The 27513-nt window shown below is 37.9% G+C and overlaps 1 protein-coding gene across 1 annotated transcript in view; it reads left to right on the forward strand.

Annotated features, from left to right (window-relative positions):
• The window catches only part of PIK3CB (phosphatidylinositol-4,5-bisphosphate 3-kinase catalytic subunit beta), a 188295-nt gene that overhangs the window by 130016 nt on the left and 30766 nt on the right, over positions 1-27513 (forward strand). Inside the window, exons 12-16 of the mRNA XM_025377335.1 lie at positions 3188-3238; positions 12864-13052; positions 17033-17154; positions 21057-21200; positions 23137-23236. Coding sequence (XP_025233120.1) covers positions 3188-3238; positions 12864-13052; positions 17033-17154; positions 21057-21200; positions 23137-23236 — 606 coding nt within the window. The remainder of the gene's footprint in view (positions 1-3187; positions 3239-12863; positions 13053-17032; positions 17155-21056; positions 21201-23136; positions 23237-27513) is intronic.

The following is a 27513-nucleotide window of genomic DNA, read 5'->3' on the forward strand; positions in this document are numbered from 1 at the left end:
CGCCTATAATCCCAGCACTTTGGGAGGCCAAGGCGGGCAGATCACCTGAGGTTGGGAGTTCGAGACCAGCCTGACGAACATGGAGAAGCCCTGTCTCTACTAAAAATACAAAATTAGCCGGGCATGGTGGCACATGCCTGTAATCCCAGCTACTCGGGAGGCTGAGCAGGAGAATCGCTTGAACCCGGGAGGCAAAGGTTGCCGTGAGCCAAGATCGTGCTGTTGCACTCCAGCCTGGGCAACAAAAGTGAAACTCTGTCTCAAAAAAACAAAAAAGACACCTCTGGAGTTCACTTTTCTTATTTATAAAATGAAGAAATCATAATTGTTCTATAAATTTATAAAAAGGGCTATAAATATTTTTATATGTAACTCTGAATATATAAAATGTTCAGTGAAACATGCCCTGCGTGTTGTTTCAAATATTAAAGGTATAATCACTGCTGTATTAGAATTGATATTTAAAGAACAATTGATTTTTGTTGAATATGTCTGTTAGTGGCGCTTCCTAATGTAGTTATTTTATAGAATCTATAGTAAGGACTTCATTTCTAAATATATTTCTTTAATATACATACTGCATGTCTTGGGGATGAGGAGATTATCTAATGGGGGCTAAATATAGGGCTATGGTAATTCACAGGCTAAGAGAGCTGAGCTGTCATATATTTTATCTTTAGGTTTGGCATGGTGTTTTTTGTTTTAAAAAATGGAGTCTCTCTGTGTCGTCCAGGCTGGAGTGCAGTGGCACAATTATTGAGCCTCAAATTCCTTGCCTCAAGCAATTGTCCTGCCTCAGCATCCTGGGTGCTGGGATTACAAGTGAGAGCCACTGCACCTGGTAGTGTTGATTGTTTTTGTTTTTGTTTTTGCTTTTTTTTTTTGAGACGGAGTCTTGCTCTTTCGCCCAGGCTGGAGTGCAGTGGTGCAATCTTGGCTCACTGCAAGCTCCATCTCCCAGGTTCACGCCATTCTTCTGTCTCAGCCTCCCAAGTAGCTGGGACTACAGGCGCCTGCCACCACACCAGGCTAATTTTTTGTATTTTTTAGTAAAGACGGGGTTTCACCGTGTTAGCCAGGATGGGGTAGTGTTGGTTTTCATAAGGAAATCTTTGAACAAATTCTCAGAAAATAGGAGGCAGGCACCATGGTTCAAGCCTGTGATCCCATCAACTTGGGAGTCTGAACCAGAAGGATCACTTGAGGCTCGGAGTTCAAGATAGCCTGCACAACTTAGAGAGACCCTTGTCTGTACAAAAACTTAAAAGTTAGCTGGGTGTGGTGGCATTTGCCTGTAGTCCCAGCTAGTCTGGAGACTGAGGCGGGAGGACTACTTGAGCCCAGTAATTTGAGACTGCAGTGACCTATGGTCATGCCACTGTGCTCCAGCCTGGGCAACAGAGAGAGACCCTGTCTCTAGGGGGAAAAAAATGTTCAGAAAATAAGCTGGAAGTTTATTTAATTTCCTCAATCCGCTTGAGTACGAACTGCCTTTGAAGATTGATATTATACTTTATAAATACTTAAAGTATTATGCAAATTAAATTTATGTAATTCACTGTTTCTTTCTTCATTTTCATTATAATTGGATTTTATCCACCTAAGGAGTAATTTTTTATTTCAAGTTTTTTAAATATGTTTTTCTGAACAATAATTTACAACCAGATTAAATTTTGTGCTTATTATAATAGAAATTTCAAATGTGGCAAGAACCACATACCTTAGTATACACTGAGTAGAAAAAGCTACATTTTGACTCATCCAATATATTTATGTAGTGTCTTTAGTTATTCCTTCGCTAGAAATTTATCCATAAGCCGTAGCTACTCGTGATACATTTAATAGTCCTAACTGTGACTATTATGTTCGGTTACGATGTGTGTCCAACAGTTATAGGCTCTTTTGGCTCAAATGAAATGCTTTTTGAAGTACTTTTACAAATACAGCCTCCTGTATTTGCAAATATAAATATTTTTAAAGACTATTTCAAGAGAAGTTTTATTTCACTGTTGCTCCAGTCATCTGCAAATGGTCATTAAATATTTCTTTTGCCTTTCTAATCCCTTGGACAGTCTTTCTTGAGGAAGATCAGTTTGGCATAGAGATTTTAGTCTTTAAATATATGTAAGACAGGGACAGCAGCTTTTAGTTGCATCTACTTGAGGCTGAGGTGGGATAATTGCCTGAGTCCAGGAGTTCAAGGCCAGCTTGGGCAACATAGACTCCATCTCAAAAACAAGCAAAAAATGGGTGAATAAGTAAGTATATGCATATTGATCTCCTTTAATTGTACAAGTTAGATATGGTTATCATAATGTAAATAATACAGATGTAAAAACTGAAAGTTTCCCCAAATCCTATTCTTTTTATTTAATATAATGCTTGTTGTAATCATTTGTGTTGTGTTTTGCTTTTCAGGTTAATTTTATGGTTATTGGTTAATTTAAATAGCCATAATCTTATTTTATTCTTATAATCCTATGTAATAGAATGGGAATTATAGCATTTAAAAATTATTTTATTTTTAGTAATTTATTTTTAGTTACTTATTTATTTTTTTTTACAGAGATGAGGTCTCGCCATGTTGCTCTGGCTGGGCTTAGGAAATCCTCCTGCCTTGGCCTCCCACAGTGCTGGGATTAAAGGTGTGGGCCACCACACCCAGCTGATCTAATTATTTACTTATTGATCTTCCTGCTGGACAAATGGGTTTCTATCTTAGCAAGAATGAGGGCCCCCCCCTTTGAAGTTAATGAATTTTAACTTATTTTTAGACTTCCCCTTGTCATTACTTCTACTTTTGGTGTCTGTTAATTGAAGAAAAAATGACAAAAGCTTATTCTACAATTTAGTAACTACGTGTTTTTGCGTCGTCTTAACTAGAATACACTTACTTATATTTAAAAGAAAATTTTTGACATATATATGCTAGCTGGTACTTATTTTATCTACAGACAATTTTAGTGCTTCCTAGGAATCATAATCCCTTATAGTGATACCATCGTTTCCCTGTTGTCAAGAGTTTAAAGCACTTGAGAAGCATGATTTTGCTTTTAAAATTCATGTTTCTGTTACAAAGCGTAGCAATGCCAGATCTTATGTAGTTTAAGTATAAATGTAGTCATTTACACTTAAAATTCTACAAATAGGAGAGCCAAAATTCATTTTCTTTAATTTTTTTAAACAGATTATTGAAAAGGCTGCTGAGATTGCAAGCAGTGATAGTGCTAATGTGTCAGTAAGTATCAAGAGTTTTAAATGGCCCTTATGGAGTTGTGCACATTATTAGGTATCTTTGCTTCATAGTAATGAACTCACAGAAGATCATAACTCATATGCAAGAACAGTCTGTGAGTCTGGGTAAGTATGCACATAACAGTGTTTTGTTAAATGGCAGCCCAATTTGTGGGTGATCTGGGTTCAGTGGGCAAGCCCTTTTCTGATACAAGTACAGGTTTAGCAGGTAATCTATAAGGGATTCTGTGGCAACTCATAGATTAACATTGCTGTCATAGTGAATATTACTTAGTTTAATGAGGAGACTGTATTTCTCTCAGGTAACAAAGCAGATTTAGTAGTAAGCACACGCATCATCATGCAAGCGACCCAAATTTCTTCCGTCTTGGTGCTCTGCCATATTTAACATGTATTTTCTATTTCATGGTTTAATATTACTGCTTTATCTTCCTACTTTACTATATTCCAACCAGCAGGAACAGGAAAAACAATAGTAGTGGTCACACCCCATTCTTATTTAGGATATCATTAGTATGTTTCATTTCTGCTTACATGTCATTGGCCAGATCTTACTGTCCATGCCTAAGTACATGCACATATGAGAGGTACAGTCTTTAGCCAGGCTGTCAGTCATGTGATTGGCTAAGAGTAAGAGATTCTAGTACTAAAGGAAGAAATGGAGAATGGATATTGAGAGTCAAATAGTAGTCTCTGCCACATATATTATTCCCATTTGTTTCTACGCAGATACTGCAAATAGGTTACTTTGTTGACTTGGATTGCTAGATCTATATCTATATCTACATCTGTATATCTATATCTACGTATATATAAACATATATATACCATCTGTGCTTTTTTATTTAATTTTTTGGCTCTTTCTAGTTTGACTTTGTTGAGCTGTAATCCGATAATCTCTTGTCATCCGTTTACAACTTTTAAGTCTGTTTAGCGAAGCCATTCTACCTGTGGCATGGCAGTGTTATAGAGACTAGGAGGCAAACTTGAGACAATGTCTATATTTTTCTCATTCTTACAGAATCAAAGCACTATTTAATTTTGGCCAGTTAGTGAAATATCTGGCCTAGGCTGTCTTCTCCTTTGCCGTTAGAGCTCTCAGAATCTTTCCCTAGTTTCTCAGTGTGAGTCATCTGCTATTGCTTTCTTATTAGTGTTTTTTGGCTTAAATTTTGTCTTTTGAATTTGAATGCTTGACCTCAGGAAAGAGAGCAGGAGTGCCAAGCTCCTGGTCTTTACAGTTTATGAAAGGCTCTGGGCCAGTTTGGGACCATAGTAGCCAAATTCTTCCTCCCTCTGTCTTTTTTCCCAGAGTTTTGTGTTATTCAGGTTTCTGGAGATAGTTTCAGATAATAATTTAATTTGCAAACATTGTGCAAATTTTAATAGCCTAAATTATATATATGGCCTGATAAAAATTTGCGTGATCAGTTGATGAGGCTGGTGTGATAGGATCATTGTGTTTGACGGCTTTTTCTTGCTGAGCATGTAGACTTGAGAACGGCCTGGAAACTCTAAGAAGTAAGAGTTAATTTAAAAACTAAAATAGTAATTTAAAAGTGGAAGCAATCTCAGAGACTAGTTTAAAAAAATGTGTGTTTGTGTATAAATTTAAAAAATAAAAGAAAATCTTTAAAATGAGACAATTGCAAGAGCAGTTACGTTTAATGATACAAAACAAATTTCTTACAGCTGTTAATTTATCAGCTTATTAGGCAATTACTGAAACAGATAATTACAGTTTAAGCTTAGGAGATACAGTTACACAGGCAGGTCTTGGTTCAAGTGCCTCTGTCTCATTACCCTTTATAAGACAATATTGCTCCTTGAACCTCTGATAAGTGAATTAATTTTTACTATTTCCACCATAAACTTGTACCTGACCTAAATCAGAGAGTTCTCTACACACTGAGCATGCAGTAATCTTGCCCAGGTCTGATACACTTTTAAAATTTGTTTGTTTTTTTTTATTAGGCACAAAGTACAATTAATAAATGGTAAGGGTGGGTGTGAAGGCTCACCTCTATAATCCCAGCACTTTGAGAGGTCAAGGTAGGAGGATTGCTTGAACCCAGGAATTTGAGACCATCCTGGGCCATATAGTGAGACCCAATCTCCACAAAAAAAAAAAAAAAAAGAAAGAAAGAAGTATTAACTGGGCGTGGTGGCATGTGCCTGTAGTCCCAGCTACTTGGGGGGATGAGGTAGAAGGATAGCTTGAGCCTGGGAATTTGAGGCTGGTATGACAGGGTAAGACTCTGTGTCTTTAAAAAAAAAAATTTGTAAACCAAAAATGGAAGTTTCTCTCTTCGACTCCCACCTACCTTCCTCTCCAGAGCTAACTGTAAACAGTTTAATTTGTAGCTATTAATCCTAACTTTATATGTAAATATCTCCCCCTTTAAAAATAAATGAGATCTAGCTATTTATATGTATATATTGTTTCTACTTTTTTCATTTAATATACTTTGTGGATATTGTCATGTGAGTATGAATAGGTCTACTTTTTAAAAAATACCTTTCTAACATTCTATAGCATTAATTATTAGTATCTATTAGATTTTTCTTTTTTTTTGTTTTGTTTTTGAGACAGTCTCACTCTGTCGCCAGGCTGGAGTGTGGTGGCATGATCTCAGCTCACTGCAATCTCTGTCTCCTGAGTTCAAGCGATTCCCTTGCCTCAGCCTCCCAAGTAGCTGGGAGGCGCGTACAGGCACGTGCCACCATGCCCAGCTAATTTTTTGTGTTTTAGTAGATATAGGGTTTCACCATGTTGACCGGAATGGTCTCAATCTCTTGACTTCGTGATCTGCCCACCTTGGCCTCCCAAAGTGCTGGGTTTACAGGCATGAGCCACCACGCCTGGCCACATCATGCCCTTTTACCCCTTAATTCTTCAGTATTTCCTTTAAAAAATAGCATTTTTATACATAACCTGAGTACATTCATAAAAGTCAGGAAAATAATACTGATTCAGTTCTATGTAATCTACAGATTTTATTCAAATTTAGCCAGTTTGCTCAGTCATGTGCTTTATGAGTCTTGGATCCAACCTCTGGTTACTTGCTGCATTTCATTGCCAGGTAGCTTTAGTTTCCTTCAGTCTGAAATAGTTCTTCATTGTTTCTTTTTTAATCTTTAATGACTGACATTTCTGAAGACTACAGGCCAATTATTTTATAGAATGTCCCTTAGTTTGGATTTGCCTGATGTTTTGTCATGTTTAGGATCCCAGTTATGCATTTTTAGTGTGAATATCAAAGAAGTAAAGGTGTAGTTTTCTTACTGCATTTTATCAGGAGGCAGTATCGATTTTTACTACTACGCTGGATGTTAACGGTTATCCCTTGGTTAGTACAGTGTCTGCTAGGTTTTTCTACTATAAAGTTAATAAATAAATAAATATTTTATGGGGGCATATTTTGACACTAACATTCTATTTCAGATCAAGCTGTCACCCACTTCTTTTTGCATTCACTAATACATCTTACTTGAATCAATGTTACTGCAGTGGGTTGCCAATTTTAAATCTTACTTTTCCTTTTGGATTTATTAGTTGGCTTATAACATAGGATAGAGGCTTTTCTTCTTATCTATCTGTCTGTCTGTCTATCGATCTGTCTGTCTATCTATCTATCTATCTATCTATCTATCTATCTATCTATCATCTATCTTTTTAGAGTCAGGGTCTTGCTCTGTTGCCTGGGCTGGAGTGCAGTGGTGCAGGCATAGCTCACTGCAACCTTGAACTCCTTTTCCCCCATTCATCTCTTTTTTCTTTCTTTTTTTTTTTAACTTATAGGAAATGGATTTGTGATTTCCATTTTATTCAATGATTTGTAATTAGTTACTGTCATTTATCTTAATGTTTAATTTATCTCAGATGTGGCTTGTGGGAGCCCATTTAAGCTGTCTCTTGTCTCTTTTGCTTTGTCCCTGTCATTCTTTGAGCATTTCCTTCTTTCCATTACAACAGCGTATTCCACACTCATCTAATACTTTCCCTACCCCAGCCTTGGAATCAGGCATTTCTCTGGAGAGTTTCATTTTTTATATTCAGTTTATTCCTTTTATTTGTGAAAAGTATGTAGGGATGGATGGATGGATGGATGGATGGACAGACAAACAAATGGATGGATGGAATGGATTGACAGGGGCTCGCTTTGTTGCCCAGACTGGAGTGCAGTGACACGAGCACGGGTCACTGCAGCCTGAACCACCTGAGCTCAAGTGATCTTCCCACCTCAGCCTCCTGAGTAGCTAGAACTGCAAGCACATGCCACTATACCTGGCTATTTTTAAAATTTTTTTTAATTTCTATTTTTTTAGTAGAGACAGGGGTCTCACTTTGTTTCCCAGGCTGTTCTTGAACTCCTGGGTTCAAGCAGTCTTCCTGCCTTAGCCTCCCAAAGTGCTGGGATTACAGACCTGAGCCACTATACCTGGCCTTAGTAAGATCTAGGCCCTGGATATGCTGATTGCCCTTGGGTATACGTAAGTAAGCGCTCTTTGGAGAATGCAGGGATGCAATGGCTTCCAGGCCCTCCTGTGAAACAGAGCTAGACAATATATATTTGTTTACCTCCTATGTTTGGGAAAATAAACATACACAGAGATATATTTATTTATCTATTAAAGACCATAAGTTCTCGTCAATGCCTCTAATATGGATGTATTCACACTGTATATATTCTAGTCTTTGTCTTTTCATATTTGTAATTCCCTTTTCTAATAATGAGAAATCTGGATTTCTATTAGCTTTGGTATATTTACTTATTTGCTCAATCCACTGTTTGTAATCAGTCTTCTAGTCTTATAACTGTCTTCTTAGTCTCCACCTCATTATCCTTGACTGCTTTGTGTTGATCAAGTCTGTATGTCTGGGCAACACTTAATTAACTCAACCGTCTGTCCCCAACAAGCACACTGTTAACATGCCATCTGAATCTCCAGCCCTTGTGAAGATGACAGATGAGTTTGTGGCCTTCCATAGAGAAGGGAAAGGATGTGTTTTCCCATGTGCTTATAAAGCAAGGTGTTTGTTTTATTTTGGTCAGTAATCATTATAATAATATTTGTGTTTGTGATTTTAAAAAAATAGTAGAAAATAGGGTTGTGATTTTTCATTGCTTTCTACCACTTTTATCATCTTATTTTGGTACAAGCATTTGAACATTTAAGTTCTTCAGTTATACTGCACAGTATAATTTTTCACTACTGATATTTTTGTTGTTTTATAAAAGAATCTAAGATTTTGTGGTTTTTTTAAGGCTTTTTGGTAGTTTTAACCTTGGCATTATTCAATGTTGTGCTTTTCATACCTCAATAAACAATAACAGTACAATTATGCAGTTCCACTGCTCTCCCTACATAGCTTATTCTAAGGTCTTCAGGGTATTTACTTACAGTAGTCTGTAGAGGTCTAATTTGGATCGACCAAATTATACTCAGCCTGCTAGCTTTTTGAACATAACAGCTGTCTGCCTTTCTCTGACATGAACAATTTACACTCTGTGTTGTTTGCAGTAACAGGTTTGGCTAGGAGTTTCATTTTCAAATTCTGAAGACTTTTTTTTTTTTGTGAGGCAGAGTCTCACTCTGTTGCCAGGCTGTAGTACAGTGGCGCGATCTCGGCTCACTGCAACTTCCACCTCCCGGGTTCAAGTGATTCTCCTTCTTCAGCCTCCCAGGTAGCTGCGATTACAGGCGCGCACCACCATGCCCAGCTAATTTTTGTATTTTTAGTAGAGATGGGGTTTCACCATGTTGGCCAGGCTGGTCTCGATCTCTTGACCTTGTTATCTGCCTGCCTCATCCTCCCAAACTGCTGGGATTACAGGCATGAGCCAACATGCCCGGCTGGTGACATCATTTTTTAATGAAGCCCAGTTATGCACGCTTTGTAGGTTGAATCTCTACATATAAAACTACTATAATTAGGTCTTTTTGTGTTTATTAGCCTTTTTATGTTTATTTTCTTTAGTACAGTGAACCTTAATCTGCCTGCTTACAAGATCCCGAGAATTTGGAATTTACTTACTTGATTTGTCTTTGGCTATCTTAAAGAAGATATGGTAGAATGCATCCTCTTTAATTTATTAAAACTTGGAATTCTTCAGCTTGTTAGAACAGAAGCTTTTCATGTTTTTTATATTTTTTCAATGTTGATACTTGAAAGGGAGTACAGAACATTTGGAAAAATTATTATCTTATGGGAATAAAGTTTTAAAAAATTTGTAAAACTTTTTATGGCCAGACACAGTGGCTCATGCCTTCAACACTTTGGAAGGCCGAGGCAGGTGGATTGCTTGAGCTTAGGAGTTTGAGACCAACCTGGGCAGCATGGAGAAACCCCATCTCTACAAAAAATATAAAAATATGGAAAGTGTGGTGATGCTCGTCTGTAGTCCCAGCTACTCAAAAGGCTGAGGTGGGAGGATCGCTTAAGTCCAGGAGGTTGATGAGCCAGATTGTGCCACTGCACTGCAGCCTGGGTGACAGAGAGAGACCCACTGAGACCCTGTCTCAAAATACAAACAAGCAAAACCCTTTTCTAACATAATGAAAGATGAATCTATAATGAAATCCTAAGGGAAACAAGGGTGTTTGACTCGTAACCCTAACCTGTAAAGTTGATGTTTGAGAAGATAATATTTCTTTGTGTCTTTGTCAGTGGTGGACACTAAGCAAGAGATTTCTTGAGTTTGACACAGCATGTTAATTCGTTCTTAAAGAAAATGCAGTGGAGCATATTTCACTCTCCATTTCATTTCAATGACCATGAGGGCATGTAGCATACTTCCTTTGACTTAGTTTTCCAGGGTCTGGTAATTTTCCTATCTTACTAACTTTTATGTCAATTATTCCCAGGTAGCTAATATTTTTAGATACTGGAAAGAAGTCATATATTGATCATCCTCAATTACTAGAATAAATAAGAGATTTAGGCAAAACACCTAGAACATACATGTGTATGTGTGCCTGCCTGCCTGTCTCTCTGCCTGCCTGCCCTTTTCTGTCTACTTAACATCATTTTTTAATGAAGCCCAGTTATGTACCCTTTCTGATATGCTAATCAGAAAACTGATCTCCTAACGATTAGCTTATTTGTGTTTTTCAGGGACCTTTATTCTAGATGTAACTTTTGAATGCTTCCCAAAGATCTCTATTATAGAGAATTTGTGAATTATCTCCTAGTCTGTTTTGTTTAGTTATTTAAGCCTATTATCTGTTATAATAGGATATAGCTTGATTCACAATTTTAATGTAAATATGTTAATGAGAAATTTGTTTTTTTTTTTTTATTTTTTTAATTTTTTTTTTTTTTTTTTTGAGACAAAGTCTTGCTCTTGTCCCCCAGGCTGGAGTGCAATGGCGCGATCATGGCTCACTGCAACCTCTGCCTCCCGGGTTCAAGTGATTCTCCTGCCTCGGCCTCCCAAGTAGCTGGGATTATAGGCGCCTGCCACCATGCCTGGCTAATTTTTGTATTTTTAGTAGAGACGAGGTCTTACTATGTTGGCCAGGCTGGTCTAGAGCTCCTGACCTCAGGTGATTCACCCGCCTCGGCCCCCCAAAGTGCTGGGATTACAGGTGTGAGCCACCGCGCCCGGCCTTGTTTTCATGTTTTATATTCAGTTTATATATTGTCTGCTCTGTACTAGGGATATACATGGGACGAAGATATCATTTCCATTTTGAGGTGAGTTTATCGTTTGAGAGCATGAAAAGTAGAATGAACAACATTTAAAAAAAATGCTAATAAGTATCGTTGCAGTATGCAGTAGAGGATACAGCAAACCGAGTGGAATTGTTAATATTAGAGTATAATTTGTGAGATTTAGAGCAACTGGAAAAGTATGAGGCCATGTTTTTGAGGTCCTTATATCCTTTGAGACTATCTTGAATTTTATTCTATAGATAATGGCAGAGCCAGGGAAAGGTTTTAAATATAAAACTATTACAGTTACGTTAGGAAGGCTGTAGACAGAATATCAGAACTGTTTATTGGCCAATTGGTACTTGTTCATCAGCTTGGTTTCTCTCTACCCAGTCTACAAGATAGTGGCAAACGATCCTTTTTCCACTTCTTAGTTACAATTTCCAGCCATTGTACCCTACGCTTTGGTCACATTGGGAGAAATGTGCTAGAAAGACTCATAGAGTCTTCAGTTTCTCACGCATTTTCATGCATGTCTTTATTGCCATTGTGATGACAAGAAAGTAAGTAAATGTTTAAATCTCCACTAACAGCTGGACAAACTGAAGAGAATACAAGTATTAACTTAATCTTTCTTTGTATCATAACAAAATATTTAACTCTTAAAGTAAACTTTTAACTTAGGAAAGCTTAAACTTTCAACTTAACAAAGTTAAGCAACTTTGGTTATGATCTGTCTTTGGTCTGTTTTCTTCTCAGTAATGTCTCCTTGAAGGACAATATCCAAAAGTCACTTCTCTTACTTAATAAAATTATACTTAGTATTTCCATTCTAGCTGTATGCTGTTTTGAATTGGATTACTTTTGAAACTAGTAATATGATAATTCTATTTATTTTCGTGTTCATTTGAAATCCCAGTTAAAATAATGTCAGGTATAAAATAATATTAGAGTATAAATCCTTACAGGATCTTCTCAGATAATTTTGGAAAGAGATTTTTAGGGAAAATATGTTTTGATTAAAGTGGTATAATTTTGATGTAAGCATGGTTCCACACACCTCTTTCTTTTAATGTTAGTGGATTTCAGAGAGTCTGGATCCAAAACAACATAGGCTATATTCTTTTTTTTAGTATATTTTGTTGTAGGAATTGGAAAGGAAAATGAGAGAACTGTATTTTTCCCATGTTTAGTTTTAGCCAATATTTGATTCGTAATCTGAGGAGATTTTAGGTTTTTGAGTCAAGGCACAAGCCAAGAAGACTTTACTTTTGTTTTTAACCTCCTATGGTTTTTGTTTATGGAATTTGAAAATTGAAGAAACTCAGTTCAAAGAGTAAATGACTTGGTTGCGGGTGTTTGTTTGTTTTTATTGTTTTTGAGACAGGATCTTGCTCTGTCACCCAAACTGGAATGCAGTGGTACAATCTCAGCTCACTGCAGCCTCTGCCTCCCAGGCTCAAGTGATTCTCCTACCTCAGCCTCCTGAGTACCTGGGACTACAGGCATGCACCACTACGCTCGGCTAATTTTTTTTTTTTTTTTTTGTATTTTGTGTTTTTTTGTAGAGGCGGGTTTTCACCATGTTGCCCAGGCTAGTCTCAAACTCCTGAGCTCAGGCAGTCTACCCGCATTGGCCTCCCAAACTGTTGGGATTGCAGGCGTGAGCCACCTTGCCTGGCCTGACTTGGAGTTTTATCTAAAAAGCAATACTGCCACCCAGTGTTTACACAGTTTACATTTTTAGATTTTTAGAAACTATTTTGAGAATCTCATCATCCTTAGCTTAGAAATTATTAAAGGATCTGCCTTTTTTTTTATGGAATTATATTTTTGTATCTCACGTACTTAAGTTCATTTATTATATATAAACGTATATAAATTTACTGAACGTTTGCCAGTGGCGTTTGCACAATTAAATTCTATAATGAGCATTTTACTTTCATAGAGTCGAGGTGGAAAAAAGTTTCTTCCTGTATTGAAAGAAATCTTGGACAGGGATCCCTTGTCTCAACTGTGTGAAAATGAAATGGATCTTATTTGGACTTTGCGACAAGACTGCCGAGAGATTTTCCCACAATCGTTGCCAAAATTACTGCTGTCAATCAAGTGGAATAAACTTGAGGATGTTGCTCAGGTAACAAAAGATCGTTTCTGTAACTTTTTCTGGGTGTATGGTACTTGGTTGGATTCACATGAAGTATCCTTTTCTCATAGGTGTATTTTCATAGATAGGATAATTTAAGCAGGAGAAATTTTGAGACTTTAAACTCTTATACTCTAAGTAGTGGACCAGAATATTGCCAGGATTTAAAAATCTCAGATTTTGGGTAGGATTGCCATACCTTTCACCAAATACAGTTGAAACATTGATCTTGGGACAATTATCTATCAAAAGTACCACTTGCTGAGACCTGGGTACCTTCTACCAGCTTCATCAGTGAACTCAAGAGTTTTAAATCTTTTAGACTCTTCGCAATGCCTGTTCTAGAATGAATGTCCATTGTTTGAAAATTACATCTATTACAGAGAATAAATAATGTTTTAGATAATATATCATTCAGGTCAATTTCAACATTCATTTCAGTTGTCCAGTATTGCTGAATGTATGCCTTTTGGCAGAATAGAAAAAAGACCATTTTGCTTCAAAAAACCACCAAATTGTAGTTCCTTGATTTAGTTTTCAAGACCCTGCCAAAAAGCACTGGCATTTATTCAGTTCAAACAACCCACCAGTGCTCAATAGAAAGCCCTTGAAATGGTTTTTTTGATCAGAACAAATAAATTTGCTCTACTAAAATAACCAAATTTTTTCATGTTACTTATTTAAGTTCAATGAATCTCTCCAGTATGTAGTCTTAGTAAATCTATAGTGACTAAAAATTTAGTGAAGAAATACAGATTTATCTTAATTATATGCATTTTAAAAATCTTTGAATTTATTGTTTCGCTTCTCAAATTAAGTGTAGAAAGGATTTCTTTTGTGTTCACTTTTAGTGTCTAAAGATCTTTGGAGCCAGGCATGGTAACACACACCTCTAGTCCCAGCACTTTGGGAGGCCAAGGCAGGTGGATCACTTGAGCCCAGGAGTTTCAGACCAGCCTGGGCAACATGGCGAAACCCTGTCTCTACAAAAAATACAAAAATTAGCTGGACATGGTGGCATGTGCCTGTAGTCCTAGCTGCTTGAGAGGCTGAAATGGGAGGATTGTTTGAATCTGGGAGGTTGAGGCTGCAGTGAGCCAAATGCCATTGCACTCTACCCTGGGCAACAGAGTGAGACCTTGTCTCAAAAAAATAAAATGGCTGGGGTCTGTGGCTCATGTCTGTAATCCCACCACTTTGGGAGGCTGAGGTGGGCAGATCAGGAGGTTGAGACCAGCTCAGCAATTTGAGACCAGCCTGGGCAACACAGCGAAACTTTGTCTCTACAACAAATACAAAAATTAGCCGGACGTGGTGGTGCACGTCTGTTTCAGCTACTTGGGAGGCTGGGGCTGGAGGATCATTTGAGCCTAGGAGGCTGAGGTTGCAGTGAGCCGAGATTGTGCCATTGCATTCTAGCCTGGGTGACAGAGGGAGACCTGTCTCAAATCAATCAATCAATCAATCGATCTTTGGAAACGTGTTATATAGTTACATTATTGTATGTACCTCGATTAAACTTGTTTCCACCTTAGACCAAATTAGACTGAAAAGGAACTATTTTATTTTAATTGCTGTAGAATAGTTATTGTCTTCTAGCCACTCATATATTATCTAAATTCAGGATTCGTTTTCCATGAACCTTCAGTAATGGAAAAGAAGATCTAAGCATTTTTTTACTTGACACATTTGCCTGTTTCTTTTGGATAGTGTCTAGTGCTGAGTGCATGTCTAAGAAATACATCATATTATTATTTCATTAGAATCACAATGGAAAGAATTTCTTGCTGTACTCTTAAAAGCTGTCTTATAGAGAGGTTTGGTGAGTTTTTGGCAATTTAATTTTGCACTTACATGATTTAATTTTTAATAATTATAAATAATCTTACCAACGTCATTACTTTCCAATGGTAAAGTTGTTTTTAACCACAACATTGCTGAACCTCTAGTATTACATAATCTTATCTCTCCTTTTCAGTGTTATTTATGGGCAGTGTTTTCCAAGTATTAACTGGAGAGATGAGGAGTTTTTTTATTACTACTATTTCAAAACTTTAGGAAATGGTCTCTTCCCAACTCTTCTGCCCATAAAGAAGACTGCTGGTCCATTAGGGCCTTGGGCAAAGCAAGGAGGGGGGCTCTGTTAGTGAGAAAAAGTGGGGATGAGGTTGGTACTATGTCTTTACACCAGTATTTCTGAACCTGTTTTCATCACTATACCCTTAGGAGCTTTTATAGACTTTTTTCCCCCCAATAACCCATGAGATTTTGATTCTATAGATACATGATACATCTGTTCATGTACTGTATGTGTATCTGTGCTTTATACATAAAAAAAAGAGCAAGCTTTATTCAATATAGGGTTAAGAATAGCTAAGAAAAACTTGAGTTTAAAGTTAAAATTTAGGCTGGATATGGTGACTCAAGCCTGTAATCCCAGCACTTTGGGAAGCAGAGGCGGGAAGATCACTTGAGGCTAGGAATTTGAGACCAGCAACATAGCAAGACCCTATCTCTACAAAAATAAATAAATGAAATGAAATTAGCTAGGCATGGTGGTGTATGCCTGTAGTCCTGGCTACTCAGGAGGCTAAGTTGGGAGGATCGCTTTTACCCAGGAGTTCAAGGCTGCAGTGAGCTATGATGGTGCCACTGCACTCCAGGCTGGATAACAGAATGAGACCCTGTCTCTTAAAAAAAAAAAAAAAGTTAAAATTTAAACATTAGTAGGCATTTCACTGTATTTGCTAAGTAACTATGTAATTTATTCACATAGGTGAATTGTAATGTATCAAATTACATATATAAATTAACAATTTATGCTGAGTGCAGTGGCTCACGCCTGTAATCCCAGACTTTGCGAGGCTAAGGTGGGTGGATCACCTGAGGTCAGGAGTCCGAGAAGAGCCTGGCCAACATGGTGAAACCCCATCTCAAAAAAAAAAAAAAAAAATTTAGCCGGGCATGGCAGCGGTTGCCTGTAATTCCAGCTGCTTGGGAGGCTGAGGCAGGAGAATTGCTTGAATCCGGAAGGGGGAGGTTGTAGTGAACCATGATTGCACTATTGTACTCCAGCCTGGGCATCAAGAGTGAAACTCTGTCTCAAAAAATAAGTTAACAATTTATATAAATATACACTAATAATAGAGAAATTAAATTTTAAAAAATCATTCAAAAGTATTGTTTTCCCAAAAATATTTTTAAAATGTAAAACAACTGAAAAAATTAAGCTAATTTTAAAAAAATTACCTTTAGTTAACTTTTATTTACTTTTGCTTGATATGAGAAAATTCCTTTTAACTTAGCTGGTAGATTCTCATTTAGATATTGTTGACTTTTTGGGGAGGGCTTGGCATAGTTAATGATAGGTTGAATAACTTGTAGAATTAAGTAATAAAATATAAACTGTTTTACTGAATTCTCAAAGCTTAATTGGTCTGAGAATCACACTTAACATCCACAAGATAGTCAACAAGCTTGCAGGCCTCCTCTCCCAATATGACTTTGAGCAATCAATTGAAAGAAAATCCTCTAATCACTGCCATCTATTTGCGATAGTTTTATAGCACTGATCTTGCATACACATCATATACCTTCCATGACATTGATGTCAATGGTGTTTATGTGATACCCAGGAAAATACAATGAAATAAATTAAATACTAAGGAATAAGATTTTATCAGATGGGGTTGAGCTTTAGGAAGGCTACAAATTCAACATTTTTTTCTCTCTCACCCATAAAATTTATTTGGGGGTAAGTACTTCATAGCTTTTCAAACTTATCTATAGAATGTTTCAACGACAAAGATAATCTTTATTAGTCTGTATTAACAGGAATGGATTTTTGAGGCATCAGTAGTTAAAAGTGTGCTTTGCCTTGTTTTGACATATGTCGGTGCTCCTGTGTGTCAAGGAAAATTAGACTACTTTTGTCCCCCATTATTTCTGAACCAGTTTCATTTTTTAAACAGCTTCAGGCGCTGCTTCAGATTTGGCCTAAACTGCCCCCCCGGGAGGCCCTAGAGCTTCTGGATTTCAACTATCCAGACCAGTACGTTCGAGAATATGCTGTAGGCTGCCTGCGACAGATGAGGTATCTTCTGCAGGTGGTTTTCTTTGGGGAAAGGAATAACTTGGGTGGGTTTGGGACGAGAGTGTCTCCTTGATGTCTCATAAGAAAGAAAAGGGCTCAGAATTATTCACAGTTCAAAGCATTTGCTCATGTCCTCCTGCCGTGTCCCCCACTCAATGTTTATACTAGAAAAAAAAGCAAAAGCTTACTGGGTCAGAAAGTCCTCAAGATCACCCTCAGGTTTGATGAGTCACTAGGAGGACTCAGAACTCAGCACATAGTCACTTACAGATATAATTTATTGCAGCAAAAGGATACAGAGCAAAATTTAAGGAGGGAAAAAGGTTCATGGAGTGAATTCATGAGGAAACTAGGCATGCATAAGCTTGTAAGAGTTCTTTTCCAGTGAAGTTACCTCGAACACTTCTAATTCTATCAGGAGTTGTGATAATACAAGTCTGCAAGGGAAGCTTGTTAGAGACCTGGTGGCCAGGGTTTTTACTGGCAGCTATTACATAAGCACCCTCTGCCTAGCATGTACCAGATTTCTATACTCCCAGCAGTAAAGTGGATATACAACATAAACCATTGTTTGCACAAATAGTTTAGGTGCAGTGAGCTACTCTTATCAATTAGGAGGATGGTGGGAATGCTTCTGAAATCTTAATTCCCAGATGCTAGCCATGGGCCAATCCTATAAGCAGACTTGTTAGAGGATAGCAGCCAAGCCTGCTGTGTTACCCCTTTTCTTCACACAGTCCATCCACCCTCCAGAATTAAGAAATGCTAATTTTTGTCATGGGTTTAAATATATATATATATAGCAAATACATTACAGTTAAAGTTGAAGTCCTCATAGTTTCCTTAACCAGTCTTGATTACTTCTCTTCCTTCCCAGAGGCAGACATTATCATGAATTTGGTGTGTATGCTTCTATATCACATTTTTCTGTTTCATATATATCTATGAAAATATAGACATGGAATTGTTATTGCACAAATGTGTCTTGCCATATGCATTAGTTTATATCTTGCTTTTTAAAAATTCATCCAGACGGCTGGGTGTGGTGGCTTATGCCTGTAATCCCTGCACTTTGGGAGGCCGAGGCGGGCAGATCACTTGAGGTCAGGAGTTTGAGACCAGCCTGGCCAACATGGTAAAACCCCATCTCTACTAAAAATACAAAAAAATTAGCCAGCATGGTGGCCAGCGCCTGTAACCCTAGCTACTCAGGAGGCTGAGGCAGAAGAATCACTTGAACCCAGGAGACAGAGGTTGCAGTGGGCTGAGATCGTGCCACTGCACTCCAGCCTGGTCAACAGAGCAAGACTCCGTCTCCAAAAAAAAAAAAAACATTCAGCCAGGTGTGGTGGCTCACACCTGTAATCCCATCACTATGGGAGACAAACGTAGGCAGATGGATGAGCCCAGCAGTTTGAGACCAGCATGGGCAACATGGTTAAGCCCCATCTTTACCAAAAATACAGAGACATTAAACTGGGCGTGGAGGTGCGCACCTGTGGTCCCAGCTACTTGGGAGGCTGAGGTGGGAGGATCACTTGAGCCCTGGAGGCGGAGGTTGCAGGAGCTGAGATGGTGCCACTACACTCTAGCCTGGGTGACAGAGTGAGACCCTGTCTCAAAAAATAAAATGCAAATACATAAATAAATAAAAATAAAAATTCAGCATTAGGTTTTTAAGGTTAGTCTCTCCCATTATGTTTAAATGTTGTTTATTCCTTTCACTACTGTGTAATATTCTGTCATAGGGATATATCTTATTTAATTTATTCCCTATTAAGGAACATTTAAGTTTTCTCCGCATTTCCCTATTATAAATAATGCTTCAGTGAACATGTTTGTAGTCTCCCTTGGTTGGTGCATTTGTGAGAATCAGATTCACTGAAGAAATGACTGTCTCAGACAATGAAGTTTATCCATTTTCTTTCTAACTTCAAAAATGAGGCTTATGTACTTTATCGTTTTTGAAAAATAAAAGCCCACAAAATAGTATAGATACTGTAATCCTTTTTTCTTTTTAAAATTTTGTATGTTTTAAGCTGTGTAATAGCCAAAAGAAATTACACAGACTCACCAATAGTGCTTATTTCTGGGGAGTGAAATTAGAAGTGTGAGAGAAGAGGAAATTCTTTCTATTCCTATACTTTCTAGTTTTTACACTATTTATAGGTTATATAATGGGCATGAATTTTACACTAAACCTAATCAAGATTGTGTTATAGGTGGTTGTAAAAAATGAATTCCCAGTTACTTCACCATCTCTTTAAGTTTGCATTGGAGACCTCTTGTGGAGGGGCCACCTGGTTCTCCTTGGGCTGAGCCAAGTGTTGTTTTTTTTTTTTTTTTGAGACGGAGTCTTGCTCTATGGCCCAGGCTGGAGTGCAGTGGCCGGATCTCAGCTCACTGCAAGCTCCGCCTCCCGGGTTTACCCCATTCTCCTGCCTCAGCCTCCCGAGTAGCTGGGACTACAGGCGCCCGCCATCTCGACCGGCTAGTTTTTTGTATTTTTTTAGTAGAGACGGGGTTTCACCGTGTTAGCCAGGATGGTCTCGATCTCCTGACCTCGTGATCCACCCATCTTGGCCTCCCAAAGTGATGGGATTACAGGCTTGAGCCACCGCGCCCGGCCCCAAGTGTTTTTCTTAAATGTATTGATCCCTCTGAGGAGATATCTGTGATCCATGTATTCCACGTAGCTAATTCTGGTGGTTTTTCTATTGTGAAATTTTCTGGTTATGAGTTTTTGGTTTTGGTATATAGTGCCCTGGGTTTCAGTCCCAGATATCTGCCTTAGACTAACTAATTTCTTAACCATTTATTACCCAACACTATGGAGAGTAAGTGGAGCACTTGGGGCACTTGGGCTTCATACCTTATACTGGTGGAATTGCCTCTGATGGGAATGTGTTTACAGGTGAATGGTTTGGAGATTGACACAAAGTAGGGAACCACTAACCTTAATTAATTCATCTCAGTTAATTACAATGTTATCTATTATATTATTTCAATGATCAATTCCCACTTATAAATGTATTCACTTTCTCATCCTTCACACTCTTTGAAGTTAAGATTTTAATTGTACTTTGGTTATCTGGGAGGACTTACTTAACCCTAATGACAGCAAAGGAAAATAAATTGTGAAAGTACTGATGGAATTTTTATTTTAAAAATAATTGTTTGACTAAGCACAAACTTTTTGGCATGATCAGAAATCAGTATTAAAGTACCTAGTATTTTTGGTAACTCTTAGCTGACTGGAAATACAGTCATGAATTTTAACAATCTGTAATAGTCCATTTTCACACCATTATAAAGAAACACCTGAGACTGGGTAATTTATAAAGGAAAGAGGTTTAATTGATTCACAGTTCCCCATGACTAGGGAGGCCTCACAAAACTTAAAATTATGGTAGAAAGCGAAGGGGAAGCAAGTAGCATCTTCACAAGGTGGCAGGAAAAGAGAAAGAACAGGGGAAACCACCACTTGTGAAGCCATCAGATCTCATGAGAACTCACTGTCATGAGAATAGCATGGAGGGCCACAATGATTCAATCACCTCCCACCAGCATGCTCCTTTGACACGTGAGAATTACAGGGATTATAATTCAAGGTGAGATTTGGGTAGGGACAAAAGCCAGACCATATCACAATCTAATTCATGTGATTAAAATATCTTTAGTATCTGTTCTTTGACCCTCTTCACTCCCCTTTCCCCATCTGAAATCTTCAGCTTTTTTTGTGATGTTGTAACAGTGGTACAGTGAAGGCAAGCATGTTGTAACAAGCCTGGCCCAAAAGAACCATTGTGTTTCAACAAGTTTACATTTGATAGTTTGATAGGGAGGGATCTTTTTCTGGCACAGGTTGTTTGGTTACTCACTGTGTCTTTTGTTTCTTTCAGTGATGAAGAACTTTCTCAGTATCTGTTACAACTGGTGCAAGTTTTAAAATATGAGCCTTTTCTTGATTGTGCCCTCTCTAGATTCCTATTAGAAAGAGCACTTGGTAATCGGAGGATAGGGCAGTTTCTATTTTGGCATCTTAGGTAAGTCTTTTATATTTTAATTTGAGCCCATCAGGTGCTTTAGTAACTATAAACCAGCATAATATATTTAATAGAAAAATAGCTGCTTTAGTTTTTTTCTGAACAATTTATAATAACATTTATATGGTTTTGGTGCCTTCTCCTGTTTCTTGATACCTGCACTCTTGATTTTCAGGATTTGACAAAGTATCCAAGACCCTTATGTGTCCCTCCATGCCTGCTTGATTTCTTCTTTATTTCTTCCTTCCTTCCTTTTTTTTTTTTTTTTTTCTGTTTCTACCTGCTTGATTTTTAACTGAAATTAATAATGTATTGGTATTTTCCAGTAAAGTGTACTTATTGTCTTAATATATTTGGGCTGAATGCAGACCTATTTATTTCTTCTAGAAAGTTGTGGGTGGTACTGTCATTACTAGTGTTATTGAGTGAAGGTAAAGGTTTACTATAATGACAGCAATTTTGTTCAGTTTCTTTATTAAGTAGGTAAGAAGTACATGAACTTTACTTCACCAAGTTCATGTAAGAGTAAAATCAGGAATGAGAACTGAAGTTATTCCTTTGTTTTCTAAGGAAATTGTATTAATATATTTCTCATTTCTGACTCTCTACTCAGACATTTTTTTTCCCTCCCAATCTGGACTTCATAGTACTGAAACTAATGCTTATCAGAAATTTAAAAAAAACTACCTTTTTTCTTTCTTTCTTTCTTTCTCTCTTTCTCCTTCCTTCCTTCCATCCTTCTTTTCTTCTTTTCTCTTTGCTGAGCTTCTCAAAGGCAATGAGCTCTATAATGTGCTCTTAATTTTAGTTTTATTTCTGAATATGGTTTTCTTATTCATATTTTTTTCCACTCTTTTTTACTTCCTTGTGTTGTTCTAGAACCTTTTCTTATTTTTAACTTGTCTTTTCTCATTCATTCAGTCTTAGTTTTTAAACCCCTCAGGGAATAACAAAATAAGTATTCCTTCCTTTTTCAAATATGTACATCACTCTTCAAGTGAGAAAAAAATTAGAATACATGCTAATCAGGGCATTAGTCAATTATTTAATACCAGTCAGACTTCATAGATACCTGTTTCAGCCTATTGTCTTTAAATTGGTAAGCCTGCCTTACCCCTACAAAAAGCAAATCAGGTAAGATGTACACATTTTAGATTTCTTGGAATAAAGAATTCTTGGAATAAAGAATTAACTAATTATAGAATATCATAGCTTTTGAACTTTGAAGTATTAACTAATTATAGAATATCATAGCTTTTGAACTTTGAAGTTTAACAAATTGGAAAGTTGACCCATCTCACTAATAATTATTCATAAAATAGCCAGGTGTGGTGGCTCACGCCTATAATTCCAGCACTTTGGGAGGCCAAGGCAGGTGGATCACTTGAGGCCAGGGGTTTAGACCAGCCTGGCCGCATGGCAAAACCCTGTCTCTACTAAAAATACAAAATTTGCCAGGCATGGTGGCGCATGCCTATAATCCCAGCTACTCGGGAACTGAGGCAGGAGAATCGCAAGTATGAAGGGGCTGGCCACCCCATCCACATTCCAACCAGAAATGGGGAGAGCAGGGAAGGGGAGGGACCAGCATTTCCTTCTAAGTCCAGGACTCATTTTTTGTGCACATCACTTCATCTTGCATCCTGTTGGCTAGAACCTAGTCACCTAGTGACATCTAGCTACACGTTTTTATTTTTGGAAAGCTTGAACCCGGTAGGTGGAGGTTGCAGTGAGCCGAGATCACACCAGTGCACTCCAGCCTGGGCAACAGAGTGAGACTGTCTCAAAAAAGGAAGCGAGGAAGGAAATAATAATAATGCACACAATGACCTTGCCATCATAAGTTTATTTTTTGTAGAATAAAGAAGTCAGTATTTATTCGGTGATCTGAAGTGTTTGATAAACAAACTGTTTGGATATCATTAACTTTCTGCAGGTCAGAAGTGCACATTCCTGCTGTCTCAGTACAATTTGGTGTCATCCTTGAAGCATACTGCCGGGGAAGTGTGGGGCACATGAAAGTGCTTTCTAAACAGGTATTTATTAATTTTTTCTTTTTTTGACAGACAACATTTAAAGCATGAGTATCAGCTTGTTTTAATCTTCATGTTCAATTTGATACATGGTGTTTGATCAGTTTTATCAAATGCCATTTCTCCCACCACATTTATTTCATAGAAGTCTCAGTAACAAACAACCTGATTAATACATTCTTTTATCAAAATTTAGGTCAAAAAGTGAAGTTTCGATGAACTTAGCAGAAAAATATTAACTGAATGCTACCTGAAAAATAATTACTCGGAATTCCTAATATATTCTATATTAATCCCAAAGTGCTAAGAAATGCAGATGTGAACCACCGCGCCCAGCCCCACCCCCCCCGACCCCCCCTTTTTTTTTTTTGAAATGGAGTCTCGCTCTATTGCCCAGGCTGTAGTGTAATGGCACTATCTCGGCTCACTGCAACCTCCACCTCCCGGGTTCGAGTGATTCTCCTGCCTCAGCCTCCCGAATAGCTGGGACTACAGGCGTGTGCCACCATGCCCAGCTAATTTTTTGTATCTTTAGTAGAGATGGGGTTTCACTATGTTGGCCAGGCTGGTCTCGAACTCTTGACCTTGTGATCCGCCTGCCTCAGCCTCCCAAAGTGCTGGGATTACATGTGTGAGCCACTGTACTTGGCTGCCCCACCCTATTTTTATATCAGATTCCTGATTTCCAGTTAAACTACTCTTTTCTAATTCCTTTGCATTGCCAGAAGAACTCTCATAGGCTTCCATTAGGTGTTTTTAATATTTAGGATTTTTCGTGATGTTAAAAACTTTTCCTGGCCGGGCGCGGTGGCTCACGCCTGTAATCCCAGCACTTTGGGAGGCCGAGGCGGGCGGATCACAAGGTCAGGAGATCGAGACCACGGTGAAACCTCGTCTCTACTAAAAATACAAAAAATTAGCCGGGTGCGGTTGTGGGCGCCTGTAGTCCCAGCTACTCGGGAGGCTGAGGCAGGAGAATGGCGGGAACCCGGGAGGCGGAGCTTGCAGTGAGCTGAGATCCGGCCACTGCACTCCAGCCTGGGCGACAGAGCGAGACTCCGTCTCAAAAAAAAAAAAAAAAAAAAAAAAAAAAAAAAAAAAAAAAAAAAAAACTTTTCCTGATCCCTTCCTTTTGAAAAGCCCATTAATGATGGTAATAATAGCTAATGTTTATTCATCACTTATTATGGGTCATTTATTCTTCACAACAACATGGAATCAATATGATTAATCCTCTGAATTTTATAGAACCTTGAAATATATCTCACATCTCTGCCCATTTCCCTGTATTTATGGCTATCAACCTAGTCCAAGCTACTATTCTTTTTCCACTGGACTTCTTCATTAACTTCCTAAATTGTGCCCCTTGTTTCCCTTCCTACATGTCCCCCCACATTCTGTACACAGAAGATAAAGTGACCTTTTAAAAATGTAGACTGTGGCCACATGCAGTGGCTTACACCTGAAAACCCAGCACTTTGAAAGGCTAAGGTGGGAGGATCACTTGAGCCCAGAAGTTTGAGACTAACCTGCACAACATAGTGAGACCTATCTCTAAAAAAAATTAGAAGGTGGCTTGCAACTATAGTCTCAGCTACTTGAGAGGCTGAGGTGGGAGGATTGCTTGAGCCCAGGAATTTGAGGTTGCAGTGAGCTATGATTTGACTGTACCACTACACCCTAGCCTGGGCAACAGAGCAAGACCTTGTCTCAAAAAAAGAAAAAAAGTAAGTAGATTGTATTACATCATTTCCCTTTTAAAATCCCTTTTAAAATCCCTTCAATAATTTTTCATTGCACTATGAGTAAAATTCAAAATTTCTGCCAAAGCCTATTAGGCTGTATGTAGTCATAACTTGCTTAATGTCATCATATAACCAGTTTCCACACTGCATATTGCTTGAAGCCTCAGCTTGATGTTAGAGACAATAAAAGGATGATGTATGTATGAACAAATTATTCTTACTCCTGTTTTTCTTTTTTTTTTTTTATTGATGAATTGTGAGAGGAAGACTTTACCCTGTACATAGCAGTTCTTATTATTACTATAAACTTATAAAAGAACAAGGTGTTGAAACACTTCAAGTATTTAGACTTATGGCCATGGGGTATTCAGGACGCTGTTCCAGGAAGTGTGGATATCAACACTAATTGTTGATGGAGCGTGAAAACTTTCAACTGTACAGACATGGAAGAAGTTTCAAATTTCAAATACTTGTAAAAAGTTTCTATTTGCTTAGCCCAGTTTTTATCTGGTTGCCTTGTCACCAGTGTTTGTACGGCTCCTGAAACTGTTGAGAAGTAGAGTGATCTGTGGTTTTAACAGATGGCTAACTTGGCAAGTCCCAGTCATCTCAATTTTATCATCAAGCTGCATAGGTCCTTCCTAGTTTCCTGTGAGCAAGGTCTCAGCCTCTGTGGAAACTGCATGCTTGAATTCATCTCCCTACATAGTCTTAGTGGTTTCCTTGCATAGAAGCAGAGTTTAAAAATGAAAATATGTTATAAATTAAATCTCTTGTTCATGGAATTTCAAGCCACATTGTTTATATTTGTGATATACATATTTTATATGCTTGTTACATACCGTATACTTTTTAATTCTATTTTTAACATTTGTTTTTTCCAGTTTTAATGATATACTCATAAAATAAGGTGCTCCTTCTTTATGCGTGGCTGAGGTTGTTATGAATTTTACATAATATGACATAAAAGACCCTCAGTTATTAAATAATAAAGTTGAATTTTATTTATTGTTACTATATATTTATTTATTTTATTTTTTGTGATGGAGTCTCACCCTGTAACCCAGGCTGGAGTACAGTGGCATGATCTTGGCTCACTACAACCTCTGCCTTCCAGGTTCAATCAATTCTCCTGCCTCAGCCTCCCTAGTAGCTAGGATTACAGGTGTGTGCCACCACACTCGGCTAATTTTTGTATTTTTAGTAGAGAGGAGGTTTTGCCATATTGGCCAGGCTGGTCTTGAACTCCTGACCTCAAGTGATCCGACCACTTCAGCCTCCCAAAGTACTGGGATTACAGGCGTGAGCCACTGCACCTGACCCTTATTTATTTTTTTTTTGAGACATAGTCTCACTCTGTTGCCCAGGCTAGAGAGTGCAGTGGTGCGATTTTGGCTCACTGTAGCCTCCAGCTTCCAGGTTCCAGTGATTCTCCTGCCTCAGCCTCCTGAGTAGCTGGGATTACAGGTGCACACCACCATGTCTGGCTAATTTTTGTATTTTTACTAGATAGGGGGTCCATGTTGGCCAGACTGGTCTTGAACTCCTGGCCTCAACTGATCCACTTGCCTCAGCTTCCCAAAGTGCTGGGATTACAGATGTGAGCCATCACACCCAGCCTAAAGTTGAATTTTAAATGTAATGGTTTTGATTTAGTTGGCCATTGTTGATACACCTTGTACTACTTGCATAAGTTTTTTTTTTTACTTGCATAAGTTTTGATGGCCATAGTTATTATAAAAACAAGTAATTTAGATTTGAATAACAAATAGTATGTCTATATTCACACTTACTTTAAAACAATTATTTCTAGCTATTCTGTTAATGGAAATAGAATGTATTGAAATATCATACAAGAGTGATGACAAGAAGTAGATATTAAGGTTGAATAGCAAGAACCTTAGAGTTACTTCTACATAGGTTTTTCTCTTATACTATGAAGTTGGCCAAATGGACTGGTTTAGGTTAGTGATGTCTCAAATTCTACTATACAATGAATTACAGAATTTTGAATAGTTTAAGTTTCATATTTTTCTTTTTTTTTTTTTTTTTTGAGACAGTTTCTCACTCTCTTACCCAGGCTGGAATGCTGCAGTGGTTTAATCTTGGCTCACTGCAACCTCCGCCTCCAAGGTTAAAGCGATTCTTATGCCTCAGCCTCTCGAGTAGCTGGGATTACAGGCAAGTGCCACCATGCCTGGCAAATTTTTGTATTTTTTTTTTTGTAGAGATGGGGTTTCACCATGTTGCCCAGGCTAGTCTCAAACTCCTGACCTCAAGTGATCCACCTGCCTCAGCCTCACAAAGTGCCGGGCCACATTTATCTTCTTAAGTACCCATAGTGTGCACCTGGCCCACATTTATCTTAAGTACCCATAATCTAAGTCTGCTTTTCTCGAATTTGTAAGATTTTGTTTAAGAAAAGGTTTAAAGAAAGTTTGAAAATGATGCTATAACAACTGTTAAAAATAAATTGTTTATTGTATGTAAAATGCTTTTCGTAAGTCAGACACTATTTTTACTTCAGCTGGTTAT

Source organism: Theropithecus gelada, chromosome 2, assembly GCF_003255815.1.
Source record: "Theropithecus gelada isolate Dixy chromosome 2, Tgel_1.0, whole genome shotgun sequence".
NCBI lineage: Eukaryota > Metazoa > Chordata > Mammalia > Primates > Cercopithecidae > Theropithecus > Theropithecus gelada.